Below are 25470 nucleotides of genomic sequence, written 5' to 3'. Positions count from 1 at the left end.
TCTGTGAGCTGATCCTCTGAGAGTAAGGACAAGGGAAAGGAGAGTGAGCAGCAGGGTAGGGCAGGGGCAGATGTGGAACAACCACTAGGCAGAGAAGCTGAATGCTCTGTTTTGGGCCTCCCATCTCAACCTGGGCTTAGGAATGCCCTCCTGCTTAAGTCACAGATAAAATTCATACCTTCTTTCTCATCTGACCTCATATAACTAATAATACTGGCTAACAAATCTTGCTGCAGCTCCCTTATCACTCCTTTGTCATTCCAGCTGTCATTGAGGACTGAGATAAGCTTTTCTGCAGATAGCACAAGGTGCATCTCTCCTCTCCTGTGCTATATTTTTCGGTAAATGGGACACTGGTGCAGGGCTAATGTCTTACATCATTGGTACTATTTGATGGATGTGGTGTGATTTGAGTTTTTTCCTTTCAGCTCTAAATATTCCGGGAGCAGCAAGGTTGGTGGCATGGCCTGTGTGGGGGAGCATGGCCTGCTTCCCCTCCCTCCCACCCAGGAGGCTGACAGGTCCTGCTCCCAATCTCTTTGAAATTTGGGAATCAGAGCAGCACTATCCCTTTCTTTAAAATGCCTTCAGGGGGCTTCAGTTCCACCATATCACCATTTGTTCCCCAACTGTGTATCTCAGTGAGTGCCAGAGTACCAGAGCCATGTAAGCTGTGATTGCTAGGAAATGATGCCTGTGAACTGAGAGATTATCTTCATGTCTCTTCAGCTTTGGGGAAAGAAATTAATCCTGTATCTCCTGGAAATGGGGGATCTTCCTGTTTGAGATCTGCCAGGCAGCAGATTAGTAACCCCAAAGGCAAAATGTTTTCTCACAGTAAACAGAAAAACATTTTGAAGGCAGGTATATTTGCATTTTGGGGAATCATGGGAAACAACGATTGTGATTTAATCCAAACATGTTTTCTATATTTTGAATAGTAATATTTAACTTTCCCTGACAAGGTGAAAAAGGTAGAAGCTTGAGTTCTGTATCCATGCAGTCTTGATTACACATGAGAAAAACAGATTTAATTTTAACAGCAGCTCTGAGCCCCATAGGTTTCTCTGTGCTGCTGCTTGGTATTGGGCAGGAGGAGGAGAATGTGCTTCAGGGCACCTGGGGAGTGAGGAGACTGCTTCCTACCCAAGCCTTGGAAAGACATGAATGAGAGTTGCAGCTGGCACGGAGAAGGGAACAGATTTTAACCATGCTGTAAAGGTTTAAAATATAAATAACTTTGGTGTGTCTTGGATCTGTGAGGTTCTGGAGGAGGCAGTGATAGCCCAGGGGCCGTGCAGTTCAGTGGAGGATTCTGCAATTGATAGGAGAAAGGAAGAGTAATACTTCAGGGAAGTTTTTATTCAAACGTGTAATGTGTTTTGACAGGCTTTTAAAATAAGGTGATATCTTTCTGAGCTCAAGCTGAGCTGCAGATGATTGAAAGTGGGATAAATCTCCTGTTGTGCACTAAGGCTTCCTACATTCACATTGTCATTGGCGCATTGAGGAGCAGGGTGGCCAGGGAGGAAGGAGTTCCTGCCATATGGCAGCAGGGTAAATTTAAGTATTGTTTTCAGGTCAACAGACAGTCAGCTGAAGCTGTGGAACGTCGGGAAGCCTCACTGCCTGCGCTCCTTCAAGGGTCACATCAACGAGAAGAACTTTGTGGGGCTGGCGTCCAACGGAGACTACATTGCCTGTGGTGAGTAGAGCAGCCACCCTGATGTGCTAACAGGCTTCCTCAGAGCTGGGGCCTCACCAGTTGCAAAGCACACCACCACTTGTGTTATTTAGCTGGATGGGCTTTTTAATAGAAAATTTTTCTGAACTTGCACACTCCTTCCCCTCCCAGGGAATGGCATTGGCAGCCTGACCTAAGGGGGTCTGTAGATGGTTTTCTTCCATCGCAGATGAGTTGTTTGTGCATAATGATTCAGGCTTGCTGTCATCAGAATGAACTCCTGATGTCATTGCTGCTGATATAATTTATGTATTTCAAGATCAACAATTGGCACATCTTTATGCACCACCAGTAGCCTGGGCCACGTGAGGATCCAGTCGTTGTCACTTAGTATGGCATTCTGCATGGGGAAGTGAATAGTGCCCACATTGCAAACAGCTCCATTAGTTACCCCTTTGGCTGTTCTGTCCTTTCACTGCTTAAAATCTGTAAAGCTCTGTAAATCCACAGCTCTTGCTGGGAAGGCAGTGACAGGCTGATAGCTGTGGGATGAGCAGGACAGCTGTGCCAGCACTGAAGGGAGGACCTTAGCTTGTGTGTTCTCTGATCGCTGTGCAGCTTGCAAGGCAGAAATTGGGATGGATTTCTAAATAAAGCCTGTGGAGTCTAGTCTCCCTTGCTTAAGCCTCCACAGACCAAGCTGTCATACTTGATTATGGCAGGCAAAACTTTGATAGTGCTACCTGCCTTTGAGCCGTGGCTCTGAGTAGGCTGGCTGTAGCAGTGATTCGTGTGGTAGTGCAGATGCTCTGCCCAAAATGTTTTGCCTTGAGGAGTTTATGGAGAGTTCTTGGAATCCTGTATGTTTTGCAGGTGTGCTGCATGCTGCAATTGTCTTGTAATAAAACCATCTTCTATTATTAAGTGTGATGAAGTTTGCTGTGGAGCACTTCCAGCTGCCAGGGCACGATGACCACGATGATAACTACAAGGAAATGTCTGGGCTTGTTTTAAGCAATGGAAGAGCTAAGAACCTTTATTTCTGGTTATTTTAAGCAATGAAAGAGCTAAGAACCCTTATTTCTGTTTGTCTTTACAGAACCTGATCTTGTGTACTTGTATTTTTTATTTCTAGGAAGTGAAAACAATTCCCTTTACTTATACTATAAGGGCCTCTCAAAGACACTGCTGACATTCAAGTTTGATACAGTCAAAAGTGTCCTGGACAAGGACCGGAAAGAAGATGACACAAATGAGTTTGTGAGCGCCGTGTGCTGGAGGGCACTTCCAGATGGGGTAAGCTTTCTGCTTGGGTGCAGAAGGAATGCCTCCTGCCTTCTCACAAAAGAGCCTTGCTGAGGGTTTAACTGTGCTTGGTATATTCCTGTTCATGGGAAAAGTAAGGGTACTTGGCAGGGTTGCTGAAATGCTGGGGTAGAAGAGACTGCTGCGATCTTAACTCTTCCACCTGAGTGTTCGAATTCCTCTGTATGGTATCTGAAATCCCAAAAGCAGCATTGTATTTCTGGCACTTGATGGTTTTTCTGGGTGCATTAGTGGGGTTTTTGTCACAAATACTCATTGTGAAGCCTTGTCTCAATGTTCCTGTGTCTGTCTGGGTTTGCTCCTTGGAACACAGCCTTTGTGTTTAGAGGAGTGGATATGTAAAGGAGGGGGAGTGCAGGCTGCAGTCACTTCAGTGACTGTTCCAGTGGCACTGAATTCACATCCCTAGCATGTGTGCTAATGTGGCAGGCAGACCTGATGCAGCTTTTGTGAGTGTGGCCTTTCAGAATGGGGCTGCTCTGGAGAACAAAAGGCTGCTTTTGAATTCAGGGTGCTCTTGAAAAGCTTGCATTAAAAATATGGAGCGAGTAACTCTTGCATGTACAAGGTTTGCAGATCAGATACTTGAAGGAGCCTGTCGGGAGGGGGCAAAAAGGAGTTGATCTCAAATGCAGTCTTCCAAGTAGATGAAATGAAATGTTGCATAATTGCTGTCCTGAGATGTCCTATTCACAAAGACAATGTCTACCAGTCTGCTTTCTGCATGTGTAGGCACTACCCCAACAACTGTGATTCAGTTGTCACTGACCTAAACTCACTTCAGATGGACATTTCTGAGTCAAAATCGAAATAAACCCGTGTCTGGAACTGCCCTTTGTGTTTAAAAGTAAGAAGTGGGTTGCTGTGGTTTGAACAGGGGGCGTGATAGTCGGTGATGAAGGATCACCAGCTTCTTTCTGGCTGGGGATTTAGTAGGGCTTGGTATGCACATGCCTCAGGTGAAGAGTGGCTGTTGTAAGTTTGGTAATTTGTCTTTCTGCTGGATAAAAACATGCTATGGGAACCTGTGTGTCCAGAAATGCACTTCCTTGATCTGCCTTCACTTTAGTTTTTGAATTGTCTTGCCCACTGCTCTTCTGGGCATCTCTTCTACAGGCAACAGCAGAGATGTCTCACCCCTGGGGTTATGTCTGTTGCTGTCCACTCCTCAGCAGTCTTTTCTCTGATAAATGTGCTCTGATAGACCTTCTGCTTAAGTGGCTGAGAAACTTCTAAGCTGTCACCAAGGGCTGTGAAACAATTCTTCATAATCAGGATGAAAAATACCTTACAAAAATGTAATAGTTAAATCAGGCCCGTCAAGATCACACCAAATAATGTTCAGGCTTCACTCCATTAAACAGCATTCAGAATCCATTGCTGTTCTGGTCTTTTTTTTTTCTCTAGCATTCGTCTGCTTTTCCCTGGGCTGCTTCTAAATGAGCCTGTTTTTCCTGTGGCAGCCACACTACCTGGCTCTAGCTTTTAAAGAGAGCAGCAAAAGGCTGCCTGCAGGTGGGTTTTGCCTCTGCCTGTGGTACATACCAAGCAAGCAGCCTCGCTTGCTTCTGCCAAGAGGCCTCAGTGTTTCCTTGCACCATATCTTTTCACTGATCCAGCTGCACGTTCCTCTTCTCTTCTACTGCTGCAGCAGTCCTCTCTGACCTAATTGAGACTTTGCTCATGTTCTTAGGAAATTAAATTACTGCACAGCCAAAGTTCAGTTATGTCCACAAAATCTTACTCAAATGATGAAACTCCTATTCTTCATTTTGATAATGTTTGTTCAGTTTGCCATGATTTTTTTCAAATGAGCTTTGCATATACAGGCTTCCCTAAAAGCTGACATTTTTTCTGATGCTGGGCTTAACCAGAGAAGGCCTGTGTCTCAAAGTGCTGTCAGCATCTGCAGGATTTGGGAAACCCACAGCCTATTTTCAGTTTAATTACAATTTTGATCCTGGGTGAGCCACTCTGCCTTAGTTTCCTAATTATAAGAGTTACCACACATACCTCTCGCTGCTGGCTGTGATCCCACCTGCTCTGCTGCAGGACTGTGTGTGTGGAAGCAGCTCCAGGCCGGAGGAGGCTGGGAAAGCTGCCTCAGATCTACAGGCAGCACAGTAAGCAAGTTCTACAGTGCTGTGGGCACACTCTTCTCCATTTCTTGTTGGGCTGGTTCAAAGCATCTTGCTCATCTCCATGCTGTGCTCACGGGGCAACATCTTCAGTTTGTTCCTGAGGGGTGGGAGATGCCAGCACAGCCTTTCCCCAGGGCTCCCCAGTGGAGCAGACTCCCAGTTTCCATACAGTGTTGCTGTCAAGGATTGTTCTTTAATTAACCTTTTGAGATGAGATGAGTAAGTTTCAGATCTGTCAGTTATCTTGGGAAGCATGAGTACATGTACTCCTTCACTTCATGCACTTAAGTGCAAAATCTCAGATCCTAATTAAAACTTAACTAAAACTTTCAGATTAAATGTCATCGATTCTTTCTTAAATCTATTTTTATGTAATTCAGGCTTTTACTTCTTCCTGAGCTTAAGTCAAGCTGTGCTAGCAGCCCTTGCCAGAACCCATCTTTTTATTCTTTTCCCTTCTGCATTGCTTTTTCTTTACTTACAAAGATGCAGAGGCCTTTTTTTATTGGAGCTGTCACCTTTCTGACTCAAAGGTCCAGCAGCACCTTCTTTTTACCTGTATCAAAGCCATAATGAGGAAGAGAAGTTATTCTCCCTGAGTGTTTATTAGCATCTTGCACCAGGTTTACTCACTTTTCAATTTATAAAGGGATTTAGAAATAAGCACTAGCTTGTAGGCTACTTGTTCTGTTAGACTCTTTGGAAAAAAACAGGCAAATGAAAAGCTTCCCAGCAGGCTGACCATGAAGCAAGCCTGATTCTTGCAGTGCTGTGTTTTGGACAAAGGCAAGCAGGCTGTTGGATATTTTTAAAAGAGCACCTACTTATTGTTTGTGGGGAAAGCCATTCCTCCCTTCTTGTTTTGTGTTAAAAGTTGATCAATATTTAAAAGAAGAGAAGGCTTCAGGATTCTTTTGGCTAAGTCACTTAATAAACATGATTTAAACATGGAGATGCTTTTCAGAACATTCCCTGGACTAAATCCTTAAATTTCCCAAGTCTAGGATTTTAGAATATATCCATGCTGCTGTCCATTTTAACCAGCTTGATTTGAATCAAGAATCTGGTCTTGAGACTGAAAACTTGAGTCTTCTATTTTAGCAGCATGTAAACGGGGAATGCTCTTGAATACAGGGACACTCCTGCAAAGGGAAAGGAAATTATAGTAGTGGTAGTAGCTCAGTGCATTCAAGTGGGTAGAGATGTCCTCTCTCTTAGAAGGGTCACTGCAATTACATCTGGGTATGGGGATCATAGCTGGAGGAGATTGCTTTGTGCTTTGCTTTCCCTTATGTGTCCTACAGGATGTTTCTCCTTCCCTAAAGGGGACACCTGTTGTTTGGACCCTCTTGTAGAGTGTATGTACTTCAAACATGCTGTGTTAAATGACTGCACCTAAAGCAGCCCTTTTCCCAGGCATGGTTAGTTGTTTCTCAGAAGGCAGCTGTTGAAAGAGAAACCAAGGCTGAACCTGCTCCCAGGACAGCAGAAAGGTATTAGAGCTGAACACAGAAGCAATTTGATTATGTAGATTAAGCATGGCTCAATCTATCATAATCACTGTAAAGAAGCCATTTAATTTTGTACCTGTTTGCACAAGTATTCATTACTGCTGATAAGCAGGTTACCAGGGAAGGATTTCACAAGCAGAAATGTCAAGGCTTTGATACCTGAGAGGAGATGCAGATAAGAACAGGAGAAAGCCATTCAAGTTAGTTTAGGTAAAGCATCATGTACATTTTTTTCTTTTGGAGGAGTAAAGAAGGGGAATCCATTAAGAAGAGTGCTGCAGTCTCTAACTAAAGATGGGTGGGTGGTGGGAGGTACTGGATGGGTACAAGAGTTCTCCTGGGAGGAAGGATGCCAGTGGTAGGAAAGTATCTCCTCCACTGGAGTAGAAACCCATGTTTCTTACTTCATCATTCCTCAAAAGTAAATTAAATTTTTGGGGGTCTCAAAACAGTCATCTAACCATGACTCAGCAGCTCTGGAACCCCAGGCTTCAGGTTGGCTTTGGGCATTGCTCTGTGGTGGAAGTGTACTCATAATTAGCCCTGAATGTCTAAACTTCTCTTTGTTAATCTAAGAGGATGAAATATTCCCTTCAAATAGGTTTTTGGTGCACCTTTTCAGAAAACAAGCTTTTCTTCTGTTTAGTTTTCCTTTCTTCTGAACATCCAGCTTTGTTTCTTGATGATGTTTGGCTTGGATTCTTTAAATAGAAACCTGTAATTGTAGCACTGTAAGTTAGTCACTTAATAGGGCTGCAGTCTTGTTCACTGATGAAAAGTAGCCATCCTTTGTTTCCCAGTAGTCTTATAAATGGTACACAGTGTACACAGGAGCTAGTCAGGGGCTCTTATAATTTACAATCAGCAAATTGGCTCCCTTTACAGGAATTAATTTAGCCAATACAAATTATTTCAGGAAATGATTCATTGCCACTTTAAAGCGCTAATTAATTTGGGTGACTTATGAACATTAAAAATGAAACCTCCTCTGTCATTCCCAAGTAACTGAATGGTAATTCAGTGTCATTCTTAAGTAACTTGTATCAGCTCTAACAATACCTCATGTAGCTTGAAGTACAAATTCCAACGGGATTTTGGGGGGAAAACAAAAAGCACTTGAAACTTCATTGTCTCTCTTTGCTGCTGAAATTTTAAAATCTCAAAATTGGTGAGAATTTTAACTTCAACTCAGTAGTGTATTTATTTTCACAGCATCCTCAACTTATTAGGAAATACCTAGGTAGAAACCAAAAGCTTAGGAGAGAAAAGCCTGCCTGGAGTGATCAGACCCCAGCTGTCCCTTGCCTGCCTCTGATACCAGCTGTGCCACAGCATGAGTAGCTCCAGCTGAGGTATTTTCTGGAAGGGCATCTGCTGGTTTCTGACTCCTCCTTTCTTTCCTAGATCAGGACTGGCCTGTAGCATTTGTGTGCAGCATCTCCCAAGCTAGTATCATTGCAGGTTCTCCTCCAGTGCTGTCCCACACCACTTCTTCATGCTGGAAACACAGAGGTCTTCATCTTCACTCTTGTGCTTGAAATGCACAGCAGTTTATGGAAGGCTGAGAAGGATCAACTTCTTAAAAAACCAAGATGTGGCTTTGATCAGGTTTATTCTACTGGTTTTTTCTCCCCCACCTGAAAATCTTCAAAGGTCTCTTTACCTCCTTGGAAAGCTGTCTAATCCCCATAGCCTGCATGCTGCAATGCTCACAGCTGGCTGTGTGATGGTTTCCCACTCCTCTTGACATGCCCTCTGCTCTCTGGTCATTGGCAATGCTTTAAACACAGTTTTCTTTGACTTTTATTTTGCTCTTTCTTTAGGTAGTAAATGTATTTGATTTCTCTTCCATCCTACCTTTTTCATGTCTACTGCTCCCTTACTCATTTGAAACTCTAAAATTTTCTTTAAAAACAAAAGGAACCTGGAACATCAGAAGATGTGTCATACATGCTTGATTTTTCCCCCCTCAGATTTTAGCATATTAGTTATGTGTACTAGCACACACTGAATGTATCAGTTTATATACTGCTTGAAAACTATTTTCTTATGCAGAATAATTTCAACTTGCAGATAAAAGATGTCACAAGCTATGTATGATCCTTTGCTCTGAACATGCTCATATCCTTTCATATCCATCGCTCTTTGTATCCTCTGGTTTGGGCTCTATTTTTTCTGTGGCTAAGGAGAATTAATTAGAAAATACTCAGGTGATTGACAGTGTTTTATTTCCTGTCAAAAACCAGTGTGTGTCAAAAAGTTGTGTCCAAGTGTGGAGAAATTTGTGGGGGGGAAAAAAATCATATTCTATTATTAACAGTTGGTGCACTGTATTGACATCTCAGTCTGTTGACACTCCAGTCCATGTGAAAGACCATCCTGATAATGTGATTATGCAAATGACCAGCTTCTTGAGGAAGTGTTTAATTATGAGTGTTCTGTAGAAGAAGAAGAATACTGGTAAATGTTCTTTCCTTAGTGTCCTCTCCCTGGTTGCAGGATACCCTCTGAGCTTCCTCCCAGTGAGGACATGACCGCAGTGAAAGGAGCCAGGAGATTCCCTGAAAACCCAGCCTGTGTCCACTGTGCTCCTCCTGCCTCGTGTGTTTGGGGGCAAACAAGTGTATTGCACCATTTCTGATGCTGTTTCAGGCTCAAGGTGGCACACCAGCAGGTGGCTGGTGTGTCAGGAGCTGTGCTAACTCTTCCTTTCCGAGATGCAGAGCAGCTGCCTGTGCTCCTGCTGAGGACAGGGGCTGAGTCTGGCACTTCTGTTCATCTCCCAAGTTCAGGTCCCCTGTGGTACTGCAGCACTCTGATATCATTGTAGCTTCTATTTTAAGAATAGCTTCTTCAAGAAATGTAGGTGGCTCAGGTTTTTCTTCTTTGTTGGTTTTAGCTTTACATTTGCAAACTCAGTTTCTCTCCTTCTGCAAGGTGAGGCCTCTTTTTTTCTTGCATAATCACAGAAAGTTGCCACAGGGTCGATGTTGTCTTGAATTGAAGGCAGATGAAAGTCCCTATTTCCTGAATGAAGACAGTATTTACTCTTTCAGACTTTTACAGAAGATATTTGCTTACCAGTGCATCTCTTCTAATGCCAAGAGGAGTAGAATGCATGCTGCAGATAGATCTGAGGTCCTTCTTGTTGGAGTCACCTTTCCTAGACTGAGTGAATGACACAGTGGCCAACATAACTGAGTGCTGTTGACATTACCATTCCAGTAGCTGATCCCAGTGGTGCAGCTGTGGAGATAATGGATTGCAGATCGTTGCTGGTGCAAGCAGAGGTGTGAGCAGGCTCTTGCTGTTTCCTAAGCTTTAAAAAATGAGAGCATCCCAATGCAATTGCAAATCGTATTGCTGTGTTACACACGGTGAGCTGGGCATACAAAGAAGTCTCTCTGTAGCTGTTGTTAAATGTGTAAGTGGATGTTTTTCTCCTATGGGCACTTAACTGCTTTAGTAAGTATCAATTCTTTATTCAAGTATCAGTTTTGTAACAGATGAACAGAATTCACATGGAACCTAGACTTCATTCCCAGTTCCATCCTCAGCGTGCTACTGAACCATAATGTTGCAAGGTGCAGAGTATGTATCATGTGGCACTTATATAAGCCCTGTCCCAAACAGCACAACTTCAAAGAGAATTATTTGTTTTACTTATACTGGGGTAGAGAGAAAAAAAAAAGTGCAGGTTCATATTCAGGGAGCACTCTACTTTTAGAAATAAATTATTAGACAGCTGTATTCCCTTTCCAACCAGTCTCAACAGTTGGGCCCCTGCTCTATTGGGCTCTAAAGCCACTGATGAAATAATTGATTAGGCTGTTGTAAGCTTTGGAGGGGTTTGAAATGATGCCTGGAAAGCTATTTATCATGAAGTGTACACTTCTCTCTTAGCATGCCTTATCTTAGCATTGTGCCTTTGTCTCGGGGCATTTCAGCTGCTGTGGGAATTAGAGGTGGCAGGTGTTCTGTCTCTGCCCTCCTACAGCTCTTAGCCTCTGGGGAGGAAGGCTCGATCCTAGTATTTTTGGGAGGGACTTATAATGACAGAATCATGGAGTGGTTTGGGTTGGAAGGCACATTTAGACACCATCTAGTCCAGCCCCCTGCAGTAAACATGCACCCCTTTGCTCAAAGTCCCATCCAACCAGGCCTTGAACGCTCCCAGGGATGGGGCTTCCACCACATCTCTGGACAGTCTGTGCCAGTGCCTCACCACCATTATTATAAAAATACTTCTTCATTACATCTGTCCTAAATTGACCCTCTTTCAATTTAAAACCATTTGCCCTTGTTCTGTTGCAACAGACTGAACTAAAAGGGTTTTGTCCTCATCTTTCTTATAGGTTCCTTTTGAATACTGGAAGGCTGCAATAAAGTCTTCCTGGAGCCTTCTCTTCTCCAGGCTGAAAACCCCCACCTCTCCTCACAGGAGAAGTGTTCCACCCCTCTAATCAGCCTAGTGGCCTCCTCTGGACGTGCTGTATATAATGTATATTCTGTGTAGTCTCCTGGAGCACAGCCCCCTGAAGCAGTAGGTCACAGCAGGATCCTGGCAAGTTCTGTAGGTACTGAGCCAATATTGCCTGATGTCAAGCTCTCACTAAAGCTGGTTTCCTCTGAGTCAGAGCATCTCCTGCATGAGCAGCCTTTGCTTTACTTTCCACTGCTAGGCTCACGCTGGCTGTTTTCTGAGTGAAGTGCCATCTGCTGAAGTCCCTGGCTGGCACATAGTGCCAGTGAGATGAGGTTCTGAATGCTGGGAGCTGATATCAGTCAGGCAGTATTCGGTGTGCTACAGAGCAGATGAAGGGGATCATTAAAGACAGGAGCTGCAGGGGTAGAGCTGTGTGTCCCAGAACTTACTGCTAAAGCAGGACTTTGGTTTCAGAGCAGCAAGAGCAAAGCAAGAATGAGGTAGGTTTTGCAATGCCATTGGCATTGAGCTAACCACTGCCTTTGAAGCCAGCCAGCTTCTGTGCAGATGCAGAATTGCCCCACAAGGGTGGTGGTCTGCTGTCAGTGCTGTTTGAATTTGGTTTATAGCCTCATTCCTTCTAACAAGTGTCACTGCTTCAATTAAAGTCAAAACAACTTCGCAGTATTGTGTTTTTCTTTTTTCTTTTCCCCATTCTTCACTGCTAATATCTGTGGCAAGCCTTGCCAGGCCACCACCATTCAGCAGTTACAATTCATGAGCTGCATCAACCTTTTGCTCTAGCACTCCTAATTAAGCAGTTTTAATGACAGAATTTAATGTTTTACACAGTCTAAATGAAGTGGAAAAAATATGAACGGATTTTTTTCCTTTCCAGCACAAGATTTTGATCAGATAATTTAACCTCTGGGTGAAATGGAAGCAGGACCATTTATGCATAGGTGGTTTTCTCTGCAAAAGCTTTACGTACATCTGTGCATTAATAGCTACTGCTTGGCTTTGGGTATCCATTCTGAAGTTTTTTGTGTGCTCTCTGCCCTTCTGTTGACAGTAACAAAACCCCAACGCCTTTTGATATCCACTAATTTGTGACCAGCTTAGTGCCAATTGTGTTGCATGTTAATAAAGAAAGAATAAAGGGTTGCAAAAAACAACTGCTCAGACAGGTTTTCTAACAGCAGCATAGGTTTGTATCCTTTTAACCTGTTTAAATTTCTTTGGTGGTGTTCTGCTCTAATTCTAGCTAATACTAGATGAGCTGGGTATGTGCATGGAGTGAAAATGGTCTCTCCTTTGACAGCAATCTTGTGTCTGAATTGAAACTACCTGATATGTGATTAGGAGACATAATTATTTTATATAGGTTACACACAGAATTATAATAATCAGCCTTTTCTAAGGAAGAGAAAGGCAGTATGACAGGGAAGTTATGTTTAGTAATGTAATGAGTGCCTTTTTTGACAGAAATGGCACTGTTAAATTTGGGGCTGTGCAGCTGATGGGCGTTCACCCTCACACGAGGTGTTTTGCATTCTGCGAGGGAAGTGCTGCTTTAAATAATTATGTCTCTTATGGTATTGTATGTCATAATCACTTCCAAAATGCTTATCTAGTTGCTAAAGCTGGAGAGAAGTGAGCTGTTTGGTGCAGTACTGGATTTTTTTAGTTCTTCTTTAGTATGTCTGAAGTGAATATTAAGTTGTGCAGAGAGGTGTAGCTGGGGCAGCCTGAGGAGCTGCAGATGAGGCGGAGCATTGTTTCCCAAGTATTTATAATAATGAGAGATACTGGAGAGAGGATAAGTAATATTACATATACTGGGGAGAAAGTTTGGTTCTGATCCATTAAATAAATAAACAAAAGTTCCTTTCCCCTGTAATCTGCAGACAGCACATAAATTAACTGCAGTGTGAGCAGGAGAAGCTGTGTCCCTCCCCATGACCCCCGCTGGCAGAGGCTCAGCATCAGCAGCCAAGAATCCTCACGTTAATCAGGCATACATGATTCTTTCTCCTAGTTTCTAGGATGATCAATTGAGACCTTGCTGCCTTTTTTTTTCTTCCAAGAAAGACCTTCTACAAAGCAGATTGCTTTGGCCAAGTAGACCAAGTAACAGCAAGCTGCTCTGGTCTGGAGAGTGTGTGCTTGGGGGATATCTTGATTTGTTTAGAGTGACATAGCCTTGATTAAAATAGGTTAATAGTTCTTCTCTGCATGTCTTGCTTCACAACTTGCACATTAGCTCCAGCATTTGTAAAGATAAATTTGGACCAGCAGGAGTAACTAAAAAGGGGAGAAAAATCACGTGAAAGTGAAATATAAATGTCCTTATTTAATACAAAAGGATTCAGCTCGCTGTTGGCTTTCTGTTTTTCCCAGGTTCATGCTTTGCTTGACAGTGCAACAGAAAAAATTTAAATTGTTGGGAAATGCGTAAAAAAAATTGATTGTTGGGAAATTGGAAGTAGAACAGGATTTAGCAACTTTTCTTCTGCTGTTATAGCAGGCAGCAGCCAGCATTGGGAGCTTGGGCGTTTTCTTTGTTTCAGAACTTAAGAATATATATATATATATACACTTAGCTTTCCAGAAGGCTCAGAAGTTTAAGAAAAATACTGCTTTGGAGATTCCTTTCAGATAAAAGTTTGCTGGATGTACTGTTACAGGTGAAGGGATGCAATTTGGCCTCATCTTTCCCAGCATATCCTTGAGTGTGAACTCAGACCCCTTCTGTGCCTCCTGGCCACCCTCTGCAGCCACCCCTCCTCTTCCTGTCTTAATTCTCTTTGGTTTTCCCTCAACAGCAGAGATGTCTGAGCACGGCAGCAGGGACAAGGACAGTCTCCTCTTAAGCCCACCAGTAAATTTTTGGATTTTGCTATTCATTGTGAACCTGTGAATTATCCATTCTGGAGTGAGATGGGGAGTTAAGAAAACTCTTTATCGTACAGGTTTTTGAAGTTTCTGCTATTTTCCTTTGCAAACAGATTTGAAGTAGGTTTATAATATGTTTTCAGTCAGGCTGGGGCTTCTGTATTGATTTCAGGTAACACATGAATGTGAAATTGGAGCCCAGCTCATCACATACCGAAGTTAATGAAGTAATGAATGTGACACCAAATGCCAGTGTCTCTGTCTCTCCTTATCCCCACAAACACATACTGTGTGTGTGCTCTGTGTGTGCCTTTGTTTATTTTAGAGGCCATTTCATGATACAGTCCTGCATTTCTTCTCGGATGGGCAGAGCAGGACATGATCATGAGCTCTTTGTGGGAGCTTTTCTACTCATGCTCATAGCACTGCATGCAAGTTTGCTGTGATAAGAAATAGGTTGTGAAGTCCTGACAGAGGACAGTAATTTTTATTTTCTTATATGTATTTTGTCCTGTATTTCTCACCATCTCTGCTCTGAAACATTTTAATCATCAGACTCAGAGAAAAGCAGAGTACCTACCACGTGCTTCAGCTCTGTGGTGTCTGTTGAGGAATGAGTCAACAGCAGTAACTCTTCAGAAAGAATATTTAAAATCAAGGGAGGATGAAGCAGATTAGCTAAAAAAAAAAAAAAGAAATCAAATGCCAGAAGTGTTTGGTCTTCCCTCACTCTTTGTCAGCAAAGGCGGGGTTTGTATTCTAATATTTACGTAGCTGAAGGGTATTAGAAAATCCTGTGGTGCAACACGAGGGGTTTTGTTCACTCCTGTAATCCCAGCAGGTAATTCTTTTCTTTATATACTTGAGTCTTTTTCAACTTCTTTTTCTTCTATTAGTCATTGGTAGCTTAATGGATTTCTTGATTGTTGAGCTCATCTTTTTGATGCAGTATTGTTAGTCTTAGCATGCATTCAGAATGACAGGGAGCATTAAAAATAGTCATTTCCATTTGAGATATCTAGAGATAATTTTTTATAGCCACTGTGTGAAAATAACTTCAGCAGTAGCAGAATCATCTATTGTAAGAGAGATGATTTTACTTGTGAATTGGGTTTAAAGATAAAATCTGCCTACTTCCCAAGTCATGGATTTCCTATTCATTGCTCTGTTAAATTTAATCGGGAGCAAGACTTAATCCAGAACAAAGATGATTGAATTGCTCTTAAACAATGATTTAGAACATTACCCAGATCTCACTTCAGTCTCACAGTGCTGAGAAATCACAAGCATGAGAGAGTTGCTTGTGAGTACATTATACAAAGAGAGATGCTTTTACTCATTTGCTGGCTCATTAGAAAGTGAAATGCTTTCTGGCTTTTGGAATAAACTTGTGAGGAGGTGTAGTACAGAATGGGTTAAATCTGTTTAGTGTATTAGCTAGAAATTACTTTGGTATGCAGTAAAAAGGCTCGCTCGACTTGCAAAAGCCTCTGTTGGCTTTAAGTTCTGCCATGAACTGACCTGCTCCTGGGCTTGTGCAGGATGGATGGATGAAGTTCCTTAATGCAACTTGGATTCCTCTTTGAGAACTCGGGGGAGGACAAGCTCCAGCACTGGGCAGCGTTTCCAGCAGAGCACAGCATGGTCCACTGCCCCCCTTTGCTGCTAGCCCCAACAAAAACGTGCTTTCAAGAATTACTGTCTTTAACCTCTTGTACTCTGCCAGGAAGCGTGTACACCTGGAAGGTCATCCTAAATCTCCAGTTACAGCCTGGAATGGAGTTATGGTATCAACTGGATTTTGTCCTTTCAGGCAAGGAGAGAGCAGGGGAGAGAAGCAGCTAATTAAAGGATTTCCAGGCTGGGACATGGAAACTCAACAACCCCTATGTTCCTTTTAGGGCTCTTACCTGAGCTCAGACTTTTACCAGTAAAGTTTGGGAGCTGCCATTGCTTATTTCAGATGCATATGCCTCATTTAAAATAATTTTTAAGAAAAGGGGATGGGGTCAGGGAGTGGTGAAGCAGCATCTTGCTGTGGGGACTCTTGCAGGCAACACATTAGCAAGCTGTTCCCTGGAGTTCAGGAGTGTATTCAAGGCCAAGAAATTTAGGGACTTATTAATGGCACTGCAGCTCCAGGCTGTGCTGTTCGCTGGCAGTCACTGTGTGAGGAAGAAAGGCACTGTCAGTGCCACATTTAAGGCTTTGGGGCATGTGAGTGTGCCCCATGCAGCATCTCTTTCTTCTGGTTAGAATGATTTTGACCTTCTGAGTTACTTTTCCACTTAATGATATTTTCCTACTATGTGAATCCTCTCTTCTTTGGCTTATTTGCATGCCTTACATCGTGTTTCATTTAGGATTTGATACAGTCAGGAGCCCAGGATAGAAGACAGTGTATAAAAGGCTAGTGTAATCATGAAATTTTCTAGGACTGGAAGCTGCTGGGACCAGTTGGTACCGGTCATGGGCAAAATAAATATTTTTTTGTCCACTGTTGCAGTCTTCCTAGAGCAAAGTGGAGGTCTCTGTCTGCTTTAGGACAGCCAGCTAAATCAGATCGTTCCCCTCCTTACACATGTGTTTTCCTGCAGTGTGAGAGCTCCTGCAGCATCATCAGCTGCAATGTCCCACCACGTGGGGACAGCCCTTGGGCAGGATTTTGTTTGCAGCATCCACAGCTAAGTATAATTGCCAAGTGTTAATCCAGCTCAGTAGCTTAGAGCAAGACTGTAATCGTAGTTACTGGGTTTTGTATTAAAATGCTCTTTTTTAAAAGTTCTTGTTAGGTTTAGCAAACTGGCTGCAAGAGGTGATTGCATTCTGGTTGGAGGGATGTGCTTAAGTGGAGCAGGCTGCATGTCCTGAGATTTCCCTCCCCTCTTCATTCTTGCTGCTTCAAGAAACAGTCATTTGCTTTAAAGTCAGGTTTGCAGCTTTGATTGAAAATGACTCTGCAAAACCCCACCAGAACTGTGCATGCCACAGAGTCACTTAAAAAGAAAAAATTCTAAAAGGCACCTTGAAATGTATGAACTCCCTAGGATGCCAAGAGCCATCACCTGTGGTTTGCTGGTGTCCCCAGGTAGGACCTAGTAAATCTTTGTCTGCCCAAAGAGCCCAGAAAAAAAAGGAAAGGATGGAATTGTGCTGTCTGAGGTTTGGGAATAATCATTAAGTGCTGGCCCACTGCCTGACAGCTGTCATGGGTTTGCAGAAGTGAGACAGATCTGGGAGAGGCAGCTGCAGTTGTATAGCTGGGAAGTTGGGCTTTTGATTGCTAATTGAAGTTACCATTTGCATTTGGGGTTTTCCTTTTTAAAGGACCACGTCATATTCCACAAGAAACTGCAAGCACTGTGTATTTATAGCACAACCAAACTGGCAACTTGCTCTTGCTGCTTTGCTGGTACATCTGTATTTTCACCTACTGCCTACTTCTGCTTTCCCATCTGTATTTTTTATGACTTCTGTCCTGACAGCCCTTGTTCTCCTAGTCCTTGACTCCCCTCCCGTGCAGACATATGATCCTGTAACGTTTTCCTTTTTGTCTTTATAAACAATAGGCAAGCAGTCTGATAGCATGAGTCCAAAGTCAAGGGAGCTTTGCAGATTCAACTTGACAGCTCCTCTCTGAATTATTTAAAAGCCGTAAACAAAAGAAAGCCAGTCTTACAGCTTCAGGTGCCTTCTCCTCTAGTACCGTGGAGAATGCCTGATAGGTGAATTCAGCTAATTTTGCCCATTTAAATCTATGGGATTTAGTGGAATAGCAAATGCAATTAGAATTCAGGGGCTGCCTCCTGGTATTCCTTAGGGGAGGGTTAGTTGCAGGGAGGTGAATGAGCAAGTTGAAGAGAGGAAAAGTTGGAAGGTGAATGAAAGAATAGAGAATTTCTGTCTAGTGTGAATTCTGTGTTGAGTTTGGATATTTTTTTCCCTTTCACAATCAATGAACTTGTCTTAAGACATCCTGTATTTGCTTCTGACTTTAATCTCAGTCCTTGGTGGATTTCCTTGTTTGTTCTTTTTACATCCTTTGTTTTCAAATCTAAAATGCTTTTCTACACCTGAATGACCCAGTGATTTCTGACTTCTTGGGTGCATTTTAGTTGCTGGTTTCCCTCATGCTTCTGGATTCAGGAGTGTTTTAGATGGCTGAGATTAGGGAAGCAGGCAGAAGGCACAATTGAGTCCTCTAGATGATGCAAAGTTCATTATTATCTTTTGAATAGTTCATTCTGCAGAATGAAGCAGGGAAGATGCCATGCTTTGCATTTATTGTACTACAGCTATAAAAAATGTACTCTCATCATTCTTAATGCCTAAGGCATAGCTGTCTTCTCACTCCCTTCTCCCCTCAGATAAATACAATGGGGAAAGCATCAGGAGTGGGATATCAAAATCAACTTCATGTGTATCATCTGTACTCTGCATGATGTTGTTAATTGAAGTTCTTCACTTTTTTTGTACAGTCAGACCTTATTAAAATGCATTTTACTGTATTGTCTTTATCGATACCATACAATACTATCATGAAAGCTGGCAGTTTGCATTGTGGCTTTACTTTGAAAACTGACCTGCAAAAATGGCTTTGAAATATCTTCTTTCAGAGATTCCAGCATCTTTGACTGTACAAAGCAAAGATCCCTGTCTTCCAAAGAGCTTTGCAGGCATGACCTGGCCACAGTTCAGGTCAGCTCCCTCTTCCATACATTTATAATAGATTTACAGAGCTCTCACTGGCTGTGAGCCAAGCCAGCCCTAAACCCCTTCTTGGCCACAGGTGTGTAGGAGATGGTTCTGCTGGCTGGGGAAGATACTCTGTTCTGCTGCCCCATCATTGGAACAGAAGAAAGGAAATGTTTTTAATACAAACTCTGTGACTTGAATTCACACAGGGAGAAGATTTAAGTATAACTGGAATTTTAGCTGCTCAAGAGAAAACTTGTGCTTGTGACATGAGATGCATGCTATCAGAACCTGCCTGCAGGTCTTAGGCTCTGGCCATTTTTCTTTGCCATTCTCAAATTTATCAACATCCCTTCTTCATTTTCCTGTGTGTCCTGGCTAGTGAAAACATGTGCCTACTGCACTCAGGGCATTTTTGGAGCAGTATCTTGAGGAGACAAAGTGTCCTATTTCCCAAGCCTAGGGAGGGCCACGTGCTCTGGTACAGCTTGCCCAGCCTTGTCTGCATTGCAGGAGGTTTCAGGTACATAGCATCCTGTTATAGCATTAGCTGAAGTGGATGGTGAAGGAGAGCAGCAGACTCTGAATTCTATCAAGATTAATGGAAATTTTTGTTTTACCTTAATTAAGCTTTCATTCCTCAAATCAAAGTCCTTTTTCCCAAATCAGCAAATGTTATAAATAGCATTAGTATAGGTATAGTTTCATGAAGCTTCTCTGTGTGCTAATGTTAAAGTTTGTGCCTTGAGTTTTCTCCACAAGAAACCATTTATCATTTCTTTTATCTCACCAGGTCCTGGTGGGGTCACTTCCATGGCACATGTGTGTTGCATAGAAAATAAAAGGAAGAAATATTTATAAATATATCTTTTTATACAAATGGTGGTTTATGCAGCTACAAGCTGGGCCACCTTGCAGGTATCCCTCTCTTCTCTGTTCTTGCCACCAAGCAGCCTGCAGCCCTTTGGGTGGAAGCAGCCTCCAGGGATGAGATATTTTTGCTTTCCTGGTGTGTTTCTTCCTATTGCTGTAGCCCTGCTTGCCCCACAGATGTGTAATTCCCCACACTCCCTGCCTGCAGCCTCAGCTAGAACATATGCTGTTGTTCCCTGCTTCAGACAGCACGCTCAGTGCTGACACTTGGAACTGTGACTGCATTGCTGTTGCTATTAAATATACTGTTCTTGGCCTAAAGAGAAATGAAGACTTTGATTTCCATGGCTGCCAGACTTCTGGCCCATCCACTAACACAATTAGAAAGCTTGCAGATGCAGTGAAAGCATCATCCTTCTTTTCCAGCTGGCATAAGCAAAACATTTAGAAGAGTTAATGTGTTTATTGAGCACTCAAGTTCCCCTGCAACATTATTTTGAGACCCACTAATGCAATGGTCAGGATTTAAATGCATGTCCAGAACTTTCAAAGTTGGTTGGTTTAGGATACTGTTGTATCAGGATTTGGCTTTGGTTTGGTGGTGGGGTCCCACTTAAAAATGGTTACATATGTTTAAGGGATGTTATTACAGATAAAGCATAGAAACTAAAAATGTCAGAATTCAGGCTGGCCCCTTTTTGATTATCTGTGTCAGATCAGTCTTGGGAGTTGAGGTGGTTTTCATTAGAATGGGGAAAAAAAGCTACAACCTGCAGGAGATGAGAGGTACTAGATGAGTTTGTGTGGCAAGGTTTTGGTTGGGGGAGGTGAAAGGTTGGCTTCTGTGAGAACTTTCCCAAAATTTCCCCCCTGTCCAACAGAGCTAGTGCCAGCTACCTCCAAGATAGTGGGTCCATCAGGGATGCTGGCAGCTCCTCTGGGATAATGTATTTCAGATGAGTTGAGAGGGAATACTGCACAACTGCATCAGGGAGAGAGGAGTGAGAAGATGTGAGAAACAATTCTGCTGCAGACCCAGAGCTCTGTGAGGAAGGAAGGGGGAAAGGTCCTCCAGGCACAAGGCAATTCCCTGCAGCCTACGAGGCAGCTGTTCCCCTGCAGCCACGGAGGTCCACAGAGAGCAGAGCTCCACCTGCAGCCCATGGAGAACTCCATGCCAGTGCAGGAGGATGCCCAAAAGAAGGATGTGACCCTCTGGGAAGCCCCCACTGGAGCAGGCTCCCAGCAGGGCCTGTGGACGTGTGGGGAGAGGTGCCCACAGTCCAGAGCAGGTTTTCTGGCAGGACTTGTGACCACACAGGGACTGACACTGGAGCAGTTTGTGAGGAACTGCAGCCTGTGGAAAGGACTCACACTGAAGCTTTTTATGAACTGTTTCTAGTGGGAGAGACCCCTGGAGCAGGGGAAGAGCTTGGGAACTCTTCCCCTTGAGAAGTGATGGAATGGCAGAGACAATATATGGTGAGCTGACTGTGGCTCCAGTTCCTTGTCCCTCTCTGTCCCCGAGGAGGAAGTGATAGAAAAAATCAGTAGTGAAGCTGAGCCTGGAGAGAAGGGAGGGGTGGGGGGCAAGGTGTTTTTAAGATTTTCTTTTATTTCTCATTATCCTACTCCGATTTGGTTAGTAATAAATCAGATTTGCCCCAAGTTGAGCCTGTTTTGCCTGTAATGGTAATTGGAGAGTGATCTCTCCCTGTCCTCGTCTCGACTCTAAGCCTATTTGTCTCCTATGTCCAGCTGAGGGAGGGGAGTGACAAACTGGCTTTGGTGGCACCTGGCTTCCAGCCTGGTCACCCCACCATACTAGGTGTTGCCCAGACAGCTTGGCTGCCCCAGATTGTTGACAGCCAACCATATAAAATGAGCAGCAGCAGAGTATGTATCCATTATCAGTTCTAAATAAATTGATTTCATGAGTTTCTGCCAAAGTCTTTCCCTTTTTCTGACCCAGCCAGCCTGGCTCAGCTTGGCTCCCTCCATCATTCCTGACATCACCTGTGATTAACCCATCTTCCTGTATTGATTGCCACCATCTCTGGTTGTGATGCATGAATTGTTCTTTTGCCTTGAGGGGATGGTGTCCTGTGAGGGGTTTAGGAAGCTTTTTTTTCCCAGCCTATCCCACTAGCAGTGGCCAGTATGTAACCCACCAGTTACACAGCTGCAAGACCTCTGTCTCCAGAGGTTAGCTTGGGTCATTCAGGAATTCCTGCTTGCATGGGAGCCTGGTATGAAATTCCCCATGGGCTGGTTGAGGTGTTGAGGCACCTGGAGCTACCAGACACTCATGTACATCTAGGACCTCAGACCAGCAGGTGAGTGTCCAGCATCCCATGAGCTCAGGTGTGTGTGAAGGTGGGAACTGTGGTGTGGGAAGGTCATAAGGTGTCCTTCAGAACCCCCAGCTGGGGATGATGTTGGACCATGACTGGCTGTCACAATTTAGGGCTGGTTTTCAGCATGCTGGATTGCAGTGGTTTGTGCCTCAAGTTTTTTGGGAAAGGAATGCAACTGGAATGGGACTTCCCACCAGCAAATAAGTAAATACTGCAGTTCCAACAGGAATTCTTATGAAGAGAGTTAAACCTCAGTTTAACCTTCATCCCTGCCCCCTTTTTTTTTTTTTTAACACCTCATTGGGAACATCTGGATTAACCTTGGGCAAATCCACCAAGTGTGTTGCCTCTGTTTCCCCACATGTAGGATAATACTTCACTACCTCACCAGGGCATTTATTACACCTAATTAATGTTGTAATGTGTCTTTGGTTCCTCTGATAAAACTTGTGGTGCAAATGCAAAGTTGTTTTTACTGATTGGATTGTTAATTAAATGTGCACATAGAAATGATTTATTGGCATTAGAGAACTAAGACTTAATAATTTAAAATATTAGCATCAAGGTGGTTGGATCAATTTTAAGCCTGTTATCATTCAGCTAGTTAGAGACTGAAACAAATGACACTGGGAAAGGAAAGGAAACTCTGCTGTAAGCAGGATTTTCAAAGGTGAATTCACTAGAGGAGGAAGAGATGGAAAGATGCACCTAGTACTGTGAAAGAGGCAGTTGAAACCAACAACAGAGTGCTGAAAGTAAGGTTTTTATGAGAAATGCCATGCCAGAAACAATGATCTCACAAATACAAAAGCCCTGAAGAATATGGGACAGATGGTCTTGGAAAGATCTAAGTCTTCTTGCACAAGTAAGGGAATTGCTGATTCAAGTGTGAAGATGATTTGAAAGAGGGAGCTGAGGAGTGTTGGGTACAGGAAGAGAAATCACTGACTTGGAAGAAGAAGGAAGAAGAATAGAGGAGATAAGAGAGGTGGGAGAAGCACACCATGAGCGTGAAAGAGCCACAACAAAACCATCTGAACATAAAGTGGGGCTTTAGCTGATTGAAGTTTGCCTTTCACAGTAAGGGCAAGGGGAGTGTGCTGTAAATTAAAGAGGACCAAGCAGCTGGGATAGAATCATAGAATATCATGAGCTGGCAGGGACCCACAAGAATCATGAAGTCCAACTCCTGGCCCTGCAGAGGACACCCTGACAATCCCACCACATGCCTCAGAGTGTTGTCCAAACACATCCTGAGCTCTCTCTTGGTGCTGTGACCACTTCCCTGGGGAGCCTGTTCCAGTGCCCAGCCATGTTCTGGGGGGAAAACCTTTCTTTCATAAGTTTCCCTGCACGCATTCTTTCCTAGTGCAGCAGCTGGGAGCTGTGGTCCTTGCTGTGCTTTGGGACTGGGCTGCATAGCTCTGGTGTTTGTAGGGTGGATTGCTTGTCTTATCTAATTCAGGGTAGCTTGAACAGAAAAGGCTTTTCACATTCTACTGATTTCTGTTTACAGCTCTGATCCCTGATGGTTTGCCACTGGTCTGCACAAAATCAAAATCTAAAAGTACCAGATCTAGATGATATGTCTGAATACTCCCATGCAGATTGGTGGCTGTTTCTCCAGATTGTGTATTTTGCTTCTGATGTGAGTTTGGGAGGGACACATATGCAATAGCAGTATTAATGATAACACCCTGGGGCTTGGTTTTGCCCCACTCTGCACTGCTGGGCAGGGCAGCCTGACCTTGGCTAGGGAGAGATTAAATACATCACCTCCAGCATGATGTAATGACTGACTGCAACAAACAATAGAAGGGAAAGGGGGGAGACATTGGCAGTAGGAATGCAGGTCTTAAACTGTGCAGTTGTCAAGTGTTGTATGGCATTGCCAAATGAATATTTGGGAGTTTTAAGTCTTAAAAAAATTGGTGCTAAAAGCTGTCTTCACTAAACTAATACCTTGCTATTTCCTGTGGTTTTGCAATATTGATATTAATGTTGTTGCATGTTTATGTATATGTTTTTGGATGCTTATTGTAAGCTGTATTTATATACTGCTGCCACTGCCTTCAAGGTCTTGACCACATTGTTTATGGGGAGCATCTGATATCCCAGGATTTATGACTATAGCAACAAGTAACTTTAGACACCCTGTCACAGATAAATGGGCAGTGGAACTCAATATTCCTACACAGAGAGGAGGGGAAGACTTGTGCTTTGGGGGTGCAGGGTTAACACCAGAATAATTTGGGTTGAATGTCTGTCTCCCTACCTTGCCTGATGGGGAGCGTGCAGCAGCTGTTAGAGCTGTGTATCTTGCTTTGCAGTAGATGCAGAATAATAAGTGTCTAATGAGAGTTTCTCATCTTGGATTCTAAATAAATTAGATGCTCATCAATACCAGTTTTGTTCTAGAATGCCTAAATTGCAGAGGCAGTTGCCTGTAATATATCAGCAGTACCTGGGGTGGGCTTTGCTGGCTGGCTCTCCTGCCTTTGCAGAGCTTTCTTTGCCTTCTCCCCATCAATCTCATTTGCCTCCATTTCCATCTTGAATTCAGAAGATGGCACAGAAACAAGGAAATGGATGCCTGTGTACAGCACTGGATATGTGTGTACTTCTATTTTCTTCTAGCCCTGACTTGTTGATACTTGTAGTTTTTGAGAGCTACATGCAGAAATGAAAAGGGCACATTCAGAAGAAGGGGTTTCTCACTTGGCTTGAGAGATAGCTTACTGCTTATTTGAGTGTGTCATTGGAGCAAGCCTTGCTGCTCTCCTCAGGGCACCCATGAGCTGTGAATAGAGACCTGGGGATGTATGATTGCAAATAAGCTTCCAGTTACACAGCGTCATCTTCTGCTGGGTTTGAGCTGAATAGAAGGAGAAAAACGCATTGTAAAATCCAAAAATGAGAAGACTACTTCAGGGAGTAGGAAAAAGAGCTGTAGTCATGTGTATTGAGTTGCAGCTACAAATACCAGATGTGGAAGTGTCAGAACACTTGATAAAGGCGTCCCAGGTACAGAGGTTAAAGTCTGGAATTGCTGAAAAACAAGGGAAGGGATTCAAGAAGATGCTGAATTTTTACCTGGGCAGATTTCCTAGTGAGATGCATTTCATCTTGTGTGGAAGCTGCAAACTGTGCACGATGTAGGATGATGAGAACACTAATTTTGTTTGAAAACTTTTTTTTCTAAAAAGCTTTACAGTGTGCCCATGAATTCTGACATAAGAAGAAACTATATATATTGTGTATCTGATTGTAGGCAAGTCTTTCTGCAGAAAGTGAGTCAAAGGAGTGCTGTAATCTTTAAATCTGTGGCTTAATATTTTAGGAGATATCCTTGTTACGCTGGGTGGGTATGATTGTGTAGCATTTGTGAACTTATTTGTGAAAAAGGTTGTGTATTTGCAGCTGTATCTAGAAAGAAGCACAGACAACACCTTTTTCAGATGGGTTGAGTTTTCTCTTTTTTGCTGGGGCCCAGATAAGCCTAAAGAGGCTTTATCTCTCTGTGTACAAAGGAATTACCTTCAGAATTAGATAAAAATACAGT

The 25470-nt window shown here is 43.2% G+C and overlaps 1 protein-coding gene and 1 non-coding gene across 4 annotated transcripts in view; both read left to right on the top strand.

Annotated features, from left to right (window-relative positions):
- Window positions 1-25470, top strand: part of COP1 (COP1 E3 ubiquitin ligase) — a 123034-nt gene that overhangs the window by 89285 nt on the left and 8279 nt on the right. For 2 of the 3 annotated variants that reach the window (XM_038143848.1, XM_038143849.1), the window contains 2 exons: window positions 1581-1705; window positions 2820-2980. In XM_038143848.1, the coding sequence (XP_037999776.1) occupies window positions 1581-1705; window positions 2820-2980 (286 nt within the window). Of the gene's footprint in view, window positions 1-1580; window positions 1706-2819; window positions 2981-4884; window positions 9262-25470 lie in introns of those variants that run through there. The other variant, XM_038143850.1, reaches the window with a different exon arrangement.
- On the top strand, window positions 16430-16565 carry LOC119704281. The gene has a single exon (XR_005257913.1).

Source organism: Motacilla alba, chromosome 8 (genome assembly GCF_015832195.1).
Source record: "Motacilla alba alba isolate MOTALB_02 chromosome 8, Motacilla_alba_V1.0_pri, whole genome shotgun sequence".
In the NCBI taxonomy this organism is placed as follows: domain Eukaryota; kingdom Metazoa; phylum Chordata; class Aves; order Passeriformes; family Motacillidae; genus Motacilla; species Motacilla alba.
The sequence above is the reverse complement of the archived record's forward strand: the minus strand, read 5'-3'. Positions and strand labels throughout refer to the sequence as shown.